We start from the raw sequence: 17,834 nt of genomic DNA, 5'->3' as shown, positions 1-17,834 counted from the left end.
CCAGATCAGTTTATTCAAGGTTTTCAAACTCTTTATCAACAAAATAAACATATCAATGCACAACCTGAGCCAGAAAAACAGTTTTCAGTTGTCAGTGAAGGTCCAAAATGAAAACGATGAAGTCAATATGGCCGAAGATGTGAGGTCCTGTTTCAGGTTGACAAACATCATTGAGCCTAAAGGAAACACCAGAGATGGCAGGCAAACAAACAGATAAACAAACTGGTAAACAAACAGATAAACAGATAAGCAGAAGTATTTTATTTCTCTTTTATTTTGTGTTTTTTCTCTTTTATGTTGTGGTTCCTCTTTTTTATTTTGTAGTTTTTCTATTTTATTTTGTTGTTTCCTGTGTTATTTTGTGACTTTGTTTCTAGTGTCTCTTTTATAATTTGCCTTGGTATCTGATGTGGTCTTAGTCTTGTCTCACCTCAGTTCTCTTCTAGTGTTGACTTTGAGTCCTGGATCACAACATTATTCAAGCATTAATATCATCTTCTGTAAAACATTAAAACTTGAGGCTGATCTATTGAAATTTCCAGTCAAATATCAGAGATCATCATCTCATTAAAAGCTTTCAGTGGAATCAAATATTTAAACTTTGCTATTGTTATAATTATTATTTCTTATTTAAGACCTATTGCTGTCTTTTCATCTTTACTGCCTGAATTAATGTCAATCAGCTGTTGCAGCTTTTCACATGACATTTTATCTTCCTCGACTTATGTTTTAATGAGGATTATCTAAACTCTTCTAGAGTAGATTTCCTGTCTGTCTGCAGCTCCACATGAACAGAAAATTGTTCTGATGGAACAAATGTACTCATCTGCTCCGTCTTCATCTGTGTTTGTGTAAGTACTTTAGTTAAAACTAAAGAGCGAGTGAGAGACTTTTATTACTGTAAAACACCTTGAATGGCAAAAACAATCTAAAGTTTGATTGATTGATTGATACAAAATGATCCAAATTCTGTTGTGTTTCTTTAAAAAAGAGGAATAGTGGCGGGGTTAGGGTTAGGGATGTTACCAGGATGTTCGCCATTGTGCCAACATGGCCCGACTGGATCAAAATTGAATGTTTGATGAATTTAACTAATGTTTAGTTGAATTTAACTAAACTACTGTTTAGTTAGTTAATTTAACTAAACTAATGTTTACTAGCCTCCACAGGGACTTTTGATGAGTACAGCCTTCTGCAGCTGCACTAATCAAATAGTTTGTAGTATTGTTTTTTTTAACTGATTATTCATCGCATAGAGATGATGTTGAACAGTGATCGATACAGAATCAATACAGAGTTGGCGAGCTACTGATAACATGACAGCTACTGTTTGAATCTGGAGGGGAGAAGTCATAGAAAACCTACCAATGAGCAGCCTAAGATAGTTATCGTCTACACCGTTACCATGGTAACCGAAATTATCCTCTGTTTCTGAAACCCTGACCCCAATGTGACCTACCAGATTCAGCTGAGTGATCATGTCCTGGACCACGGAGTCCTCCACAGACTGGGATGAGGTGGAGTCCGGATTCATGAGGACCTCCAACATTTCAGGATCCTCAGCACTGCAAAGAAAACATAAAACTGAGCTCCATTCTCTCCTTAAATCTCCTGACTTCAGAATGTATTGATAGGTTCCTCTGATTGGTAGTCCGAGTTGGATGAATTAAAACCGGCAGTAAAGTCCGTCACAGCGATCAGAAGCCCTGAATCTGGAAAACCTTTGATGATGCTCATTTAGGGGTTAAGGTTAGAATTTTAAAATGAAACAAATACAAACATTTTAATGAAGTGTTTTTGAAAGTTTAATGATGTTTCGGGATCTAAAACAGTTCCTACTAATACAAGAGGAGTTAATGTGAGAGTATTATTCCACCCCCCATTTTTCCTACTCCAAAAATGTGTTAACAGAACGGTTTGGGCATTGCAGAGCCGGCATGTTGTTCCTGATTAAAGACATACAGTTGATAATGGAGACAGCAGAGTATCACACCTGGAGTATTTCTCTATGAAACTTTCTTTATGACCACATGTTTAGCTCCTCACATCCTGGTCTTTCTTTGAAATAAAGCTCATTTTATTCACTCTTGAGTATTTGAACTGATGTACCTTCTCTTTCCCTGCAGCATGGCATTCAGGTGTTTCTTAGCTGCCATCTGTTTGCGAAAGCGGCTGTAGCTGTCGGTGAAAATGGCGTCAGAATGGCGTTTGACAGCAGACTGGTCTTCTAGCAGGTCACCGCTACTAAGAAAAACATTTAGCAATAAAATACAAAAATTAAAACAACAAGAATCCTCATACACACTGTCACATTCTGACTGGAGGACAGGTCATGTTTGATCAGGACACTGACATAGACTGCATTATTTATTACCTGAATGCTAGGAGACTACAGCCCTAAAATACTCTGCTGGTGTCAATATCAAGAAATAGAGGTAAAGCCTAATCTGAAGGGAAAAGTGTTAACATGTGGTTAAAATTGTCTAAGCATCTATTTCACCCAACCCCGTATCTGAATCAGAGATGTGCACTACAAAGCAGGTTCAAATGAAACAGGTTTTCTTTTAGTTATCTGCTCAGAAAAACTTAAAACCCAACTGAGAAATAACACGTATCAGGATTGTTATTGTTTTAGTTTTGTCTTTTGGAATTCCATGTTCCATATTCCACTTTGCTTTTTCTCACTGGTTTCATCTTAATTCAATTCAATTCAGCTCAGTTTTATTTATAAAGCGCCAAATCACAACAAATGTAATGTCAGGGCACTTCAAAGCTGCATCCCAGTTCAATCCAATTCATTGTCATGTGATCATAATCCAGTCAAATAAAATTAATTAAATTCCAAATCAGTCCATTTCAGAATTTCATCATGGCTGAAAGACACAGAAAAGACAAAATAACAGAAGGTGAGACAGGACTTGCTCAGCACCTGGAAAATAAGACACAGGTGAAAACAACACCAGTAAAAAGACACACAAGGACAGGGATGACTTAAAAAACAAACAAACAATGAAACCCAAACACAAGCAAAACTGGCACCATGACAGAAACCACTGATCAGCTATAAAATGAATAAAGTTTTGTTACTTTATCAGAGCAAACAGGTGGTTGGTGCACACACAAAATGTTCAGTGGTTTCCCACAGCACCCTGAGAAGTCCATTGAGAAGCTTATATTCAGTTTAAAACCTTATGAAAATATAAATATAGCACAGACTCCTGCAGCACATCAAGATGTCCTTGAAATAACTTAAAAGCTTCTAAATATATTGATATGATGTTTTATATAAAATCCTTTTGGCTTCACTGAATAGCTGCTCGGGCAGAAGTTGAGTGGGACCTTTGTATGCCCAGTAGAGAAAATCAACTGACACCTCAGTGTCACTTACATTGGCAGTTGTAGGGAGGACGATCCGGAGCGCTGCAGAGAGCAAATTACACCCTCCGGACCCTCCATCCAGGTCAACATCAAAGGGCACTACCTTAGCAGAAGTCAGCTTGATGCTAAGAGCTGTGTGGATCAGTGCAGCCCCAGGGCCACATGGAGTGACATCCAAAGTGTGTAAACATTGCCCAAAATTCCTGGTGAGGTTATGGAAAATCATCAGGGTTGTATGGTGGAGGGGAAAGGTAGCCAAGCAGTGGCGGCATGCAGAAGGTGTTCTTGACACCAAAGAAGTAGAAGGCAAGTGACATCATGCAGTTCTGCACCATCTCTCTGCCCAGCGTAGAAAGCAAAATTATTTTCAGGATACTTGCTAACCGACTGACTGAGTACCTCCTGATGACTTCCTAAATTGACATCACAACACAGAAGGTATGCCAGGCTGCATCGAACATACAGGAGTGGTCACCCCATTGATCTGTGACGCAAGGGAGAACCAAGGAGACCAGTCAGTCATTTTGCTTTACCAGGCCAACGCCTAGCGATCCATTCCACTCAAACTGGTGACCAAAGCTTTGATGGCATACCAAGTTCCAGAGAAGATCAAATAACTCATATGGAATAGCTACAGTAGTTTCAGGATGAGATTTGTCTCTGAATCAACAATATCAGCATAGCATTGCCTAGGGAAAGTGTTATCCCTGGTCGTACCATGTCAGTGGTGTGGTTTGCTCTTGTGATAAACATTCTTGTCAAGGCAGCAGAAGTGGAATGCAGGGCCCCCCATCCAGATATGGCACCCACCAACTTCCTATTCGAGCCTTTATGGATGGCCTGATGGTTACAACAACATCAATGCAAGGGTGCTGCTGGCTCATTTGGGGGCTGGAAAGACTCATAACATGAATTAGAATAACATTCAAGCCAGTCAAATGCAGGTCCCTGGTCCTGAGAAAGGGGAGAGTAGAGGACTAGAACCACTTCCAGTTTCATGGAGTCCCAATGTCAGATAACCATAAAGAGCTTGGGGAAGATCTTTGATACCATCCTGAGAGACATCGCGGCAGTCCAGTCAACAGTCATGTAGCTTAAAACCTGGCTGTTAGCAGTGGACAAGTCTGGCCTCTCAGTGAAGGTGAAGGCATGGACATACCAGCATAATGTCCTGCAAAGACTCCTGTTGCCACTGCTGATGTACAAAGTCTCAATAACTATCGTGGAGGGCTTTGAATGAAACGTCAGCCAGTTTCTGTACAATGAATGGGTACACCAACAAACTGCAGCTTGATTTTTCTAGCCTGTCAGAGGAGTTTAAGGTCATCAGAGGCAACTGTACAGAGACTCATCTGACATCTGAGTCACCTCCGCAGGCCTAGTAGTAGTAACTAAAAGGAAGTAGTGGGCACAGGAGGCAGTAGAGCAGGCAGAAGCAAGGCTGCATCATACCATCCAGGTGGGCTGTGTAGCAGTGGAACAAGTTATGGCAACCATGAGAGTTAAACGGCAGCTGATCCAGGGTGAGATCTGTGCAGAAGTGAAGGAGGAACAATGCAGCAGGACAGTTGCCATATGCCAGCAAGGAGCTTGGACCAGTTGGGACCATGGATCTACCTGGAAGATCACCTGGACAGAAATCTGGAAGTCAGAATCACCAAGACTCAAGTTCCTGATCCATTCTTTGATAAAGTCCTCTCAAGCCCATTCCACCTGTATTACTGGGAGATAACCCTAACTCCAGTGTGCCTGTTGTGTCTGGCAAGAGGGAACACATTCGGGGCTGCTGTCCAAATGCCCTGGGAGAAGGGAGGTACTGGTGGTGTCACGATCAAGTGCTGATGGGAGTAGCTGACACCGTCTGTACAAGAATCCAGCAGAGCAAAGATGAGCCTCCAGCAACGCAGAACATCACCTTTGACAGGGCAGGGGATAAACCTCAATTCCCTCAATAAGGTCTAAACTGGAATCTTAGCTACAGCTTGTAACTGGACGTTGGGAGGCAGCTGAAGTTTCAAGAGCACATTGCCAGTATGTCACTCAGGCTAGACTTGGTCTTAACATCTGACTATTTGAAGAAAGTGACGTTGCTGGAACTAACATTCCCCTGGGAACACTGTATTGGTGAAATAACTGAGCTGGTAGATGCCTGGAGAGTCGTCAGAGGGTCCACTGTGTGCAAATGGAGGTGCGCTGCCCAGAAAACTCAGGCTCATCAGGGGGTTGCAAGAGAGGAAAGCCACCAAAAACATAACTGAAGCACCAGAAAAATCTTCAAGGTGGCTGTAGATCAAGAGGGGTTTTCCATAGTGCAGTATGGTGCTTGAACACAAGAAGGGGACTGATCACCCCCTGTTGGGTCGCCCAGGGAAGGGTCTGATGACTTGAGACCTGAAACACTGAATGACCCTGAGTTCATCACTGATGATGTGCAAGGTGCATCATTCAGGTGTTTCCTATAACTATTATTTTAAGAAACTTAAAGTTAGTTAAAAGAAATATAAATATAATATAATCACGCTGACACAACAGAAGAGATGATGTCCTCATTATTACACTTTCAATCGGAAGAAAACGTCTCAGTGAATTCATCAGCATGTAAAATTTTGACTCTGTAAGCATTTAGTTAAGCGTTTTATTTCTGTAATAAAATAACTGGACAAAAAGAGAATTTTCTGGGCCAGAAACACGGTTTATTCTAATTGTTAGAGATAACTTCATACTTGACTCTCTTGGCGATCAGTGACTCCAGGTAATCCTTCGCCGTCAGCTGACTCAGCAGGCGGCTGTAACCGCTTGTAAACAGTCCGTCTGCATGACGTGTGGATCTGCACAGAAACAAGAAGTTATAGCTGATTATCTGAATTTAAATACACACCCTCAGAAATATTATTGTTTAATTTATATATATTTTCCGATAAATATATTTGTTTTTTATTACAATCCATGTTAATCTCTTCATAGTATTAAGATGAGTAACATGAATATTTGTATTCACGTTTCTCAGTTTTTGTATGTTTGATGTGTAACTTTTTAAATGGAAATTTCCACCCTTTTTGTTTTATTTGAGTGCTTTCACTGTTTTTCATGTTTTTTCTGTGTTTTCTTTCATTTTGTGTCCATATTTTGGAGTTCTGTGTATTAATTAGGATTTATTTTCTGTCTGTTTTAGTCTCTTTCGTGATTTGCCTTAGTTGTTGTTCTTGATTTTGTTTTTTATTTCTTAGTCTGGTCTAGTCTCAGTTCATGATGCCCTTTTCTCCCTCTCTTCATGCATTTGTTTGTTCCAATCAATCCATGTGTGTTGGGGGGTTGCTTTGGCTGAAAACATCAGCTATTTAATTATGATATTTAACTATAATGTAATCTTTGGTTCTACTTTGTGTTTTAAATCTCCCCAACAGACATCACTGCTCCATGTTTCGGCATTTCCGACCAAGCTGCTGGCGTTCAGTGTTTGTTTTTCCCTCCACACATTCTCACCTGGTCTTTAACCTCAAACTGCTTAACCACCCCCAAAAATGCTCCAGCTGTTGTTAAAGAGGCCAAAGCTGCTTTCCATAAATGAAATCCAGACTTATAAATAATAATGAATACTTAATTAAACGCAGGGACCATTCTCAGTAAACGGGCCCCTACTGGTTGAATATTACCATAAATGTCTCTAAATATTGAGGCTCAGAGACAATGTGGTGTGTGTTTTTAGTCTCTGAGAATCTGATGTGAAGCAGTTTGACTGCAGAATGAAACTGATTTACACTCAGAGTGACACCGAGAATCAAACTGCCGGGCAGATTGACTTCAGAGCTGTGAGTCATGAAACAAGCCGTCATTTCAAAAAGGGCAAATCGTGAATAACCTCTTTTTTATTAGATGGGCACGTTTTAGTTCATGGCCGACAGCATGGCCCCCCAAAAAATGTCTAAAACCAGTTATACATACAGGTAATGAACTTTTTCTTTGGTTGTCTATCACTATCATTCTCTAATTGTCTAATGGTAAAGCAGGAGTTATTTTCTTATTTTATAAAATTCTTTCCATGTTTTCTCCACAATCGTTTACAATAAATTGGTTACATGCATGAGTAAAAACAAAGAAACCCCTCTTTCTTTTCTAATGAGGAGAACTTTACCGGGTCAGGTCATAGATGAGTTTCAGATCTTCCTCATCACGAACAGACGGTTGCTGCTTCCAGCTGCTTTCTTCCATCTGAATTCTGAACACAAACCACAACAGCATGAAGCTCAAATCAAATAACCCTAGCCTTATTTTTTACCCAAATATTGAATTTGATGATACTTTCAACAACATATCAGATAAATAAAAAACTGGTTCTGAATTGCAACTCTGTAACTAACACAGGCTGAACAAATCTGTGTTTTTGTTTGTTCAATCAACATAAAAAACATTATAAAGTTACTCTGACTGGAACTGACATAGTTTCATTTCAACACCTGATTTGAACTTGAATGTGTAAAACGAATGAACATCAGAGATGCAGACTAGTTTACCGGGTGGAGAATGCTGGCGGAGGCAGAGCTGCACACAAAACACCTCCGAGGAACAGGAGATGAAGATGCATCTTCACACTCTTCATCAATACACACATCACTGACTTCCTGCCAAACACAGAAGCACCAAATGTATTGAATTACTGCCTTTACTGAGAGGACTTCAGCCTCCCCACAGAACATAATCGATAAAAAGGAAATTATTTTCTGAGCAATACAAAACACGTGGAAAAGTAATAAAGTTTAAATCTGAAAAGTTTTTTCAAATAAAACAATTATATTTACTCTGACATTGAAGCAAAGTAATTCGAATTAAAGACATAGTTAATGCATGGAAATATAAGAAAAGGGAAATAAAGTAATTTATGGAACATGTGAAACCACAAAGCATTTCAGAAAACAGAAAATCTCTGACATTTACAAGGATTATTAATTACCAAAATAATCCATAAATAACTCAGGTGTTCAAAACAGAACCATAGTTTAGAAAAAAAGATTAGATAAAAAGCAAATATAGAAAGTGAATAAATGAATAGTAAGAGAAGACCTAAAATTCAGATAAAACGACAAACTGCAAAACAAGGAACAAGAGAAAAGATCATAGAATCATTCAGAATTAATTAAAACACATAGAATGTATGAAAACTGAAAATCTGAGGAGACAGGATTCAGGCGCTTACTGTGAGAAGAGGAGCTGCTGATGAAGTTGAGCTGCTGACTGATCGACTCTCTCAGCTCTGCTGCTCTTAAATACGACAACGTCTGAATTCAGATTCATGGTCCGATTAAAAAAGCTCAGCATAACCCCTTTAATGAGTTCACAGCCTGGAAAATATCTACAGATACACAGATTTCTTCAGTTTTTCTCTCATGTTTGTGGGTGAATTCAGATTTCATAAACTGAATACAAATCACTTTTCTCTGATTTTGTTACTGTTGGGTTTAACATTTAGAAAACAGACAAATATAAACTGTCACGGCCTGCGTCTTATGTTTTTATCATGTTTGTGTTTTGTCTACCCAGTCTTGCCATTTCCTCACCTTCCTCGGTCACTCCTTTCACCTGACCTATCTGTACCTTGTTGCCAATCACTGTCCCCACAGTATTTTGTCTCCCAGTTTGTTCGTAGCATTTGTCAGATCCTTACAGTCACTGATCTTGTCAAGTTAAGTTTGTCACGTTACTGTTTACGTTCTACTGAAGTTATTGCTCTTCATGTCAAGTCAGGTTTGTTTGTTCTTCGGTTTTTGTTTTATCTGTTTCGTTGTTTGGAGCTTTTTAAAAAAAAATGTAGTAAACCAAGTTTTCATGTGCAATCTGCATTCAGGGTTAGGGTTCAGGTTCAGGTTCTCCCCTCGTTTCTACGCTGGAAAACCGTGACGATAAACATTTATTATTTTTTCATTGTTCAGTTTGATAGTGATGTAGTTAAAGTTCACACATTGCACTGAACGTGAAGCGGAAGTTTTTTTTTTTAATCTTGAGCTTATTTCTGGCATAAAATACGTTCATCTACTCATCGATACCAGTTTGGTGAAAGTTGGTGTCCTTTGGACGCTATTTACTTGACTTGAGATCCGCATTTATCCATAAACGCCCTGGATACACCCTGGTCATATTTTCATTAAATGGTGATAGAAAAAAAACAAAGTCATAACTCTCAAAAAGTAAACAGCTGCTGTTTGTTATTATAGAATAATAATAAAAAAGTTCTTCAATTTTCAATTGAAATGCCCTGTTTAATGAAATATTACATTTGGATTAAAATGCATTTTTTTTTTATTCTCTGACCAAATCAATGATAAGATTTAAACTTGCCAGAAGGGTTGTTGGTGAGTTGTTTCCTGACTGAGAAGGTCATTTGATATAATTTTATAATAACACAGTGAACATTCTTTCATTATTTTAAGAAGTCTGTAAACAGACAACCTGTTAATGACTTCTGCTGGAACTTTCATTTCCCATCAACCATCAGCACCGTCACAGCAGCCTGTGGAGGAAGTCATCAGATAAGTTTGAAATCAGATTTCTCTGAAATATGATGATGATTTCTGGGAAGCGCTGAGCGCCTGTGTATCCCACCACTAGGCCTTTAGATCCTCTGATACTCAGGAAAGAACATCAGGAACACACAGAGCAACCTCCACTTGACAATAACAGGTTTGTGTTTTTCAAATGAAGCAACAGTGACAGACAGAAGCTCCAGAACTAACACAGCTGCTCAGGTGGAAACCGAGCTGCCAGCTGAGTAAAAACTTTGTTTTAAAAGTGTAGTGCACGTCATGGCCTGTGTATTTTATTGTTTGACTTAGGATTTAGTTCTTCTGTGATACGACATTTTATTATTTCCAGATTTCTGCTTGTCCTCGCAGTCGACAATTTATCCGCCCAATATTCTCAGCCTTCATTCTGCTCGCCAAACACAACGTGGACATCTTCTCAGTTCAGAACTAATTCTTTGTGTTACACTTTGGCAGTTTCTGTACAACATTGGTAACGCTCAACACGTTTCCAAGGCAACTGTCTGTCTTTGAATCAGAAATGTTGCTCTAGCACTGAAACACTTTCTCTACATGGTTGTGGTTTTTCCTGCTACATCCTACAGATGTAGAATCATAGAAGGAGGCTTCATTTCCTGTTACTGAATAATACAGCATTTTAAAATTTTGCGTTGAAAGAGGTTTAACAGTATCTATCTTTAAATAATGTTCCAATATTTGTATTTCTATTTGGGTTTTCAGTATTTTCTGTACTTTGTACAGGTAATCTACAGGGAGCTATTAGACGCAAACAGAAATGTTGACTTTCACCCTAAGTGCACTAACTTTCATACCTCATATTAGTAGAGTCATATACAGTGCTGCTTTAGACAAAGGAAGGCTGGCTTCAGTTCAATCGGCTTCAGACCAAAGGACAGCCAGCTTCAGACCAAGGCTAACTTGAGGTGAAGGCAGTCTGGATTTTTCTGGATTTCTTTAACTTCGCAGTTATGCTTTGCTATCCTACCTTCTGTTCAGTTCAAATAAAACCATCATTAGTTTTAATTTCATTCACTAGTTCTGTAGTTCTATATTGTGTTCTCCATGTAATCTTGACACTAACCAAACTTACAAAAGTGAAATTGTAATAGTTTGAATTTAATGAACCACTTAAATGTCTTTTCAATAACAGCATAAATAATCTTAGTGTTATATTAGTATTCGTTATATCTTTGACTTAATATCATAGTTCAAGTATATGTTAATGTTTTCATAGTCTTAATGTTTGTTTTGAATAAAATTAGTCGTGATGTCCTGGCAAGCATTGCTGTTACTGAGTGGATTATCCTGGAGAAACGTAGTTAAATCACTGTAATTATGGCTTTGTCATGGACAAGATATCCAATTTAACGCCTGTTAAGGAACCTAATTCACTTTAGCAGTAGAGCATTTCCAGCCATTTATGTCTGCCTGTTGGCCTGATAAGACTGTGTTGTTTATTTGTAAGACAGAAACAAATCTGCTCAGCCTTTAGCTTGGAAATCGGAATAAACTGATGTTTTGTCAAACACGTTGTTGAAACATTTTCATATAAAAATAACAACACTGGAGTACCACCATAGTTAACTTAACAATTTGTCAAGTTTTACTTGTAAAAATGTTTTCCTTAAAGGTCCTGTTGTTGCAGGCTCATGTAAAGTTTCAGTGTTTATGTTTCACATTTAATTTCTGTTAAATGTATCAACTGTAAAAAACATGTATTACAAAAATAATGTTTGTGTGTTTGGCCAAATTAGACCAAAACAATAACCATGTGCTCAGGGCTATTTTTCGAACGTTGTGGGTCTTCTTAGGCCTGTAAAGCTTGGCTGCCTGTTATATGGAGTTTATATGTTTATACTCAGGGCCGGTTCTAGGCAGGCATATATGAGGGGGCAGTCAGAAATATGAAGGGGGCATCATGCATACACATCAGGCCCCCGCACTTTTTTTCTGTGCTTATAATAACAGTGTTTTCTTTATGGAATTAGGTTGTTAGCTATGTGCCCAACCCCAACCTGGAGAAGTGGATTGCACTTTGTCAGGCCTCTACCTTCAGACCTGCTTGGGGGTTAGATAGCTGCTGTCTCTGATGTAGTAGCAGTAGCATCATTGCTACTACTATTAGTACAGGCAGGAGCAGCACTATGCTTATTAAAATCTCTGAAAAATGGATTCACTTTCTTTTTTTGATCTGCTGGAAGCTGGAGTGGAAAATAATTAAGCTGGCTTTGTAAAAGCCGTTGTGATTATATGAAATAAAAAAGTGCAGAAGTTTAGCCAGGGGTGGGGCTTTACGTACAGTATAGGTCTGTAACAGGTCATTGGTCCTCAGTCTGTTACCTGCAGTGGACGTGGTCACTCATCTCTGTGCTTGTGTCACTGAGAAAACAAATTTGGCAGAGCTTCTTCAAAGACTTAATGCTACATCCAGCCCCCACCAAAACCCAGACTCGCACCAACCCTCCCACACACGTCCCTGATTCCACCTAGGTGTCTGAAGACACACAGACACCAATAATTGGTCTCCTAAATATATATTTTTCAATAAGGACCTTATTTTTATTGCATATTATAATGTTGTTATATCATTACATACACCTATATATAAAAATATATATCTCTATATATACATATTCCCTTATAATATTATACACCATATAATCATCATATTGGTTTAATTATAGTCACAATAGTCACTACGATTATAAAAGTTATAAATGGGGTTGTATTATACATTAGGGTTATACACTATAGGATATGATAATAACAGGGGGCCACTGAGGTTAGAGCATCCAGGGTAGTAAGGAGTCATCCAGTAAGGAGGCGGGGTTAGTTTTTCCTCAGTGGTCTCCCTCCTACGCAACCAGCTGGTTACCTTGGAGTTTGGTGTAGAAACCAAGGGGGTGCACGCTCAACTCGTGATCTGGCAGGGAGCTGCTGCGTGTAGTGACATGGTCTTGGAGTAACTCAGGAGGCCGTGGGAAACTCCGTGCAATTTGAGTTGTGTTGAAATGTGGGTGCAATGGACTCAGAGTCCTTATGGTGTGTGTTATGTGCTGCTTGGAGGAGGTGGGGGAAGAAGGAGAGAAGGGTGGGTTAGGTTTTTGAGGTGTGTGTGCTGCGGGTGCGATTAAATTTCCTTTGAGGTGAGTGGTGCAGGTGCTTGAGTGTGGGCTGTATGCAGTGGGCTCGAGACCCTTGGTTTGAGTATGTGGAGGAAGGGGGGGGGGGGGGTTGTGAAGAAGAGAGAGGCTGGAAAGAAATGATGTAGAACATAAAAATGCGGGGTCAAAGCACACTCCATCCAGCCCCCACCAAAACCCAGACCCGCACCGCCCCCCCAGCGCACCCCCCCCCCCCCCCCCCCCCCCCCCCCACACACACACACACACACTCATGCAAAGTAAGGCACAGTCTGCTGTATGCAAATGTTGAACACAGTTCTTGGAACTCACACTGCCCCGTGGGGAAACCTTAAAAACCCTCTTGGTCCGGGGATTCTGAAACCAGGTTTGCTGGCTGAATAGCTGTCTCGGGAAGCCAGCTTGTGTTCCTCCCGAGGCTTGACCTTTGCTCTTACCAGGTAATCCTTAATGTTTTTATTTTTTCTAAAAGCAGCAATTATCCTATAATCATTTTCAGGTTGATTATCCATCATAAGTGTTTTGAAATTGTGTTTAATTTTTCCCACCAGGGTTACAGTGGACGGTGAGTAGGTGGTGATGAAGGGGAGAGCAGTTGAGACCTGGATGGGATTAGACTGGAGAAATGTCCTGAAGCTGGATCTAAGAAAGGTCCTAGAGTACCCTCTTGTGGACAAAGCACCAAACAGCATCCTAGTGTCATGTTTGAAATCCTCTTTTTGTGTACAAATTCTATAAAATCTTAATAATTGTGATTTGATGAGTCCTGCAAATGTGTGTTTTGGATGAAAGCTAGTTTTGTGTAATAGTGCATGTGTGTCTGTGTCTTTAAAGTAAACTTTGATATCCAATTGGTTGTTGTGATTAAAATTTGGTCTTTTAAATATAGTTGTGTCTAAAAAATTGATCGAATTATTGTCTGTTGTGGATTTAAGTTTAATAGAGGGGTTAAGGTTGTTTTAAATGTTCAGAAATGTGTCAAATTCCTCCTGTGAGTAGGTCCAAATGCCCCAAATGTCGTCCAAATATCTGTAATAATGGAGGGGCTTTTTGTGACGTTTCTCCAGTGCAGCAGTCTCCCATTTTGCCATAAAAATATCTGCATATGCAGGGGCAAACTTTTTGCCCATGGCTGTGCCTTTTATTAGTAGGAAGTAATTTCCATCGAATTCAAAGTCATTTTTGGTCAAATTGATCTGTAATAGTTGTAGTAATTCTTTGTCTGGTCTTTTTTTTATCATTAAATTTAAAAAGTATGTTTCTAATTGATTGGATTCCTTCTTTTATATCAATATTTGTGTATAGGCTGTCAACGTCAATTGTGAATAGGATCGAATCAGTGGGGGCTTTTATCTTTTTAACTTTATCAATATAGGGTTAGGTGAGAGACTCTATCACGATGACCCCCCCTGACTCATCCAACGACAAGCCAGTTGAAATGGGGAGCCAAAGGTAAGGCACTGGCCGTCGCACGTCATCCGCAGCCCTCGTCGCCTTATAATGACCAGTACCATGACATCTCCAATAAGGTGAAAGAACATATGCATTAATGCCCATGTACACAGTCATACATGCACATCAATCCACATGTGAAACAGGAACCGGAGGAGACAGAGTCAGGGAGAGGGTGTCGGACCGGACTGTATCCCACTCCCCCGCCTTACCAGGCTGTACACTCTGCCACCTCCACTCCCTCCAAGACAGGAGGGAAGTGAAAAGGAGGAGAGGAGATAGAGTGAATGTGTGAAATGTAGAAGTGATATCATGTGGACCTGTATCAAAGGTGAGTGAAATGAGAACTGTGATTTTGGGGGTACACATCGTCAGTAGTGGACCTTGGGATCACAGGGCGTTTCGGCCATTATCACTAGACACCCTCACCCAAGGAAGGCCCCGCCGAGATTGATCAGGTCCCGGGGTGTGTCCCATAGCCAATCGGTGTATGTGAGAGGAAAAGAGAGCAAAAGAGCCATTAGGGTTCCAAATCCGCCAGTCCAGTTCTGAAAAGGGCAGAATATAAGAGTGAGCCTTAAAAAAGACAACTAGAAAGAGTCTTTAGGGCTAGGCATAAGTCCAGAAGGGGTTAGGGTTAGGGTTGAACGCAGGGCAGGGGTTATATGTAAAGGGGCTAGCACATAAGTGGACAAAATAGCCATTAGGGTTACCAATCGTCCAGTCCAGTTCGGAAAAAGTGCCGTAAAAAAGCCAACTAGAGAGAGTCTTTTAGGGTTAGGGTTAGGGTTAGGGTTAGGGTTAGGGTTAGGGTTAGGCTCAAGAGTTTTTACTCAGTGGTCTCCCTCCTACGCAACCAGCTGGTTACCATGGAGTTTGGTGTAGAAACCAAGGGGGTGCACGCTCAACTCGTGATCTCGCTGGGAGCTGCTGCGTGTAGTGACATGGTCTTGGAGTAACTCAGGAGACCCTGGGGAACTCCGTGCAATTTGAGTTGTGTAGCAATGTGGGTGCGATAGACTCAGGGTCCTTATGGTGTGTGTTATGTGCTGCTAGGATGGGGGGGAGGGGAGAAAGAGAGGTTGGGTTATGTTTTTGGATTGTGGTGTGCTGCGGGTGCGATAGGAAATTGAATTTCCCTTGAGGTGAGTGGTGCAAGTGTTTGAGTGTGTACTGTATGCAGTAGGCTCGAGGCCTTTGGTTTGTGTATGTGGAAGGGGGGGGTGGGAAAGAGAGAGAGAGAGAGAGAGGGTTGGTTATGTTTTTGGATTGTGGTGTGCTGCGGGTGCGATAGGAAATTGAATTTCCCTTGAGGTGAGTGGTGCAAGTGTTTGAGTGTGTACTGTATGCAGTAGGCTCGAGGCCTTTGGTTTGTGTATGTGGGGGGGGCGAGGGAGAGATAGAGAGAGAGAGAGGATGGTGAGGACTTAGGGTTAGGGCTAGCGTCCTGTGACCTTTAGGGTAAGGATAAATGACTGGGAAAGGCCTGAGATAAAGGAATCAGGTGGTCAGATAGTCGGAGACCGTTAGTTTTAGCCAAAATTGTTAGGCTTATGAAAATTAATTTTCCGTGGCGTGGCCAGGGGAAGGACTTAGGGTTAGGGCTAGCGTCCTGTGACCTTAGGGTAAGGATAAATGACCGGGAAAGGCCTGAGACCAAGGAATCAGGTGGTCAGATAGTCGGAGACCGTTAGTTTTAGCCAAAATTGTTAGGCTTATGAAAATTACTTTTCCGTGGCGTGGCCAGGGGAAGGACTTATGGTTAGGGCTAGCGTCCTGTGACCTTAGGGTAAGGATAAATGACCGGGAAAGGCCTAGGGTTAGGGGTTAGGGTTAGGGGTTAGGGTAGGGTTAGGGTTAGGGTTAGGGTTAGGGGTTAGGTGAGAGACTCTATCACGATGACCCCCCCTGACTCATCCAACGACAAGCCAGTTGAAATGGGGAGCCAAAGGTAAGGCACTGGCCGTCGCACGTCATCCGCAGCCCTCGTCGCCTTATAATGACCAGTACCATGACATCTCTAATTAGGTGAAAGAACATATGCATTAATGCCCATGTACACAGTCATACATGCACATCAATCCACATGTGAAACAGGAACCGGAGGAGACAGAGTCAGGGAGAGGGTGTCGGACCGGACTGTATCCCACTCCCCCGCCTTACCAGGCTGTACACTCTGCCACCTCCACTCCCTCCAAGACAGGAGGGAAGTGAAAAGGAGGAGAGGAGATAGAGTGAATGTGTGAAATGTAGAAGTGATATCATGTGGACCTGTATCAAAGGTGAGTGAAATGAGAACTGTGATTTTGGGGGTACACATCGTCAGTAGTGGACCTTGGGATCACAGGGCGTTTCGGCCATTATCACTAGACACCCTCACCCAAGGAAGGGCCCGCCGAGATTGATCAGGTCCCGGGGTGTGTCCCATAGCCAATCGGTGTATGTGAGAGAGAGAAAAGAGAGCAAAAGAGCCATTAGGGTTCCAAATCGTCCAGGGTTAGGGGTTAGGGTTAGGGTTAGGGTTAGGGTTAGGGTTAGGGTTAGGGTTAGGGTAGGGTAGGGTTAGGGGTTAGGGTTAGGGGTTAGAACATAAAAAAGTTTGGACCCCGTCCTCCGTGAAGAGGCGGGGTCAATGCACACTCCATCCAGTCCCACCAAAACAGGCCCGCCCCGCCACCCCACACGCATCCCCACACCTCCCCTCCCCCCACACAGTCGCGCGCACACACGCACACCCTCCCGTGCACAAGCATATGCACACACACACACCAACAATGAACTCCTTATGCAGGGGTCACTGAGGTTGGGGTTAGGAGAGGTGAGGTTTGGGGCTATATTGGTTTTAATTAGGGTTAAAATTGGGGTTAGGGGTTAGGGTTAGGGTAGGGGGGGGGGGGGGGGGTTAGGGTTAGGGTAGGGGGGGTTAGGGTTAGGGTTAGGGTTAGGGTTAGGTGAGAGACTCTATCACGATGACCCCCCCTGACTCATCCAACGACAAGCCAGTTGAAATGGGGAGCCAAAGGTAAGGCACTGGCCGTCGCACGTCATCCGCAGCCCTCGTCGCCTTATAATGACCAGTACCATGACATCTCCAATAAGGTGAAAGAACATATGCATTAATGTCCATGTACACAGTCATACATGCACATCAATCCACATGTGAAACAGGAACCGGAGGAGACAGAGTCAGGGAGAGGGTGTCGGACCGGACTGTATCCCACTCCCCCGCCTTACCAGGCTGTACACTCTGCCTCCTCCACTCCCTCCAAGACAGGAGGGAAGTGAAAAGGAGGAGAGGAGATAAAGTGAATGTGTGAAATATAAACGT

The 17,834-nt window shown here is 41.6% G+C and overlaps 1 protein-coding gene across 1 annotated transcript; it reads right to left on the bottom strand.

Moving 5' to 3' along the window:
* Positions 1-5: 5 nt before the first annotated feature.
* Positions 6-8,651, bottom strand: LOC140305213 (VIP peptides-like). The gene is made up of 7 exons (XM_072383963.1): positions 8,570-8,651; positions 7,890-7,997; positions 7,511-7,594; positions 6,102-6,206; positions 2,110-2,241; positions 1,460-1,565; positions 6-176 (listed from the first exon to the last, which is right to left on the bottom strand). The coding sequence occupies exons 2-7, from the start codon at positions 7,985-7,987 to the stop codon at positions 168-170; spliced, it is 534 nt and encodes a 177-aa protein (XP_072240064.1). The 5' UTR covers positions 7,988-7,997; positions 8,570-8,651; the 3' UTR covers positions 6-167.
* Positions 8,652-17,834: the final 9,183 nt, after the last annotated feature.

The sequence above is a fragment of the Leuresthes tenuis genome, unplaced genomic scaffold, assembly GCF_036924035.1.
Source record: "Leuresthes tenuis unplaced genomic scaffold, fLeuTen1.0.hap1 SCAF_4, whole genome shotgun sequence".
NCBI classification, from domain to species: Eukaryota; Metazoa; Chordata; class Actinopteri; order Atheriniformes; family Atherinopsidae; genus Leuresthes; species Leuresthes tenuis.
This window is presented reverse-complemented; position numbering and strand designations above follow the sequence as displayed.

What these genes read in the sequence shown, in the direction of transcription:
- LOC140305213 (XM_072383963.1), bottom strand. Translation starts at nt 7,987, where the DNA reads ATGTGTGTATTGATGAAGAGTGTGAAGATGCATCTTCATCTCCTGTTC. An exon ending in CTCATCTATGACCTGACCCG is followed by an intron (nt 6,207 to 7,510) that starts GTAAAGTTCTCC and finishes GTTTCTGTGCAG; the next exon opens with ATCCACACGTCATGCAGACG. An exon ending in ATGCTGCAGGGAAAGAGAAG is followed by an intron (nt 1,566 to 2,109) that starts GTACATCAGTTC and finishes TTTTCTTTGCAG; the next exon opens with TGCTGAGGATCCTGAAATGT.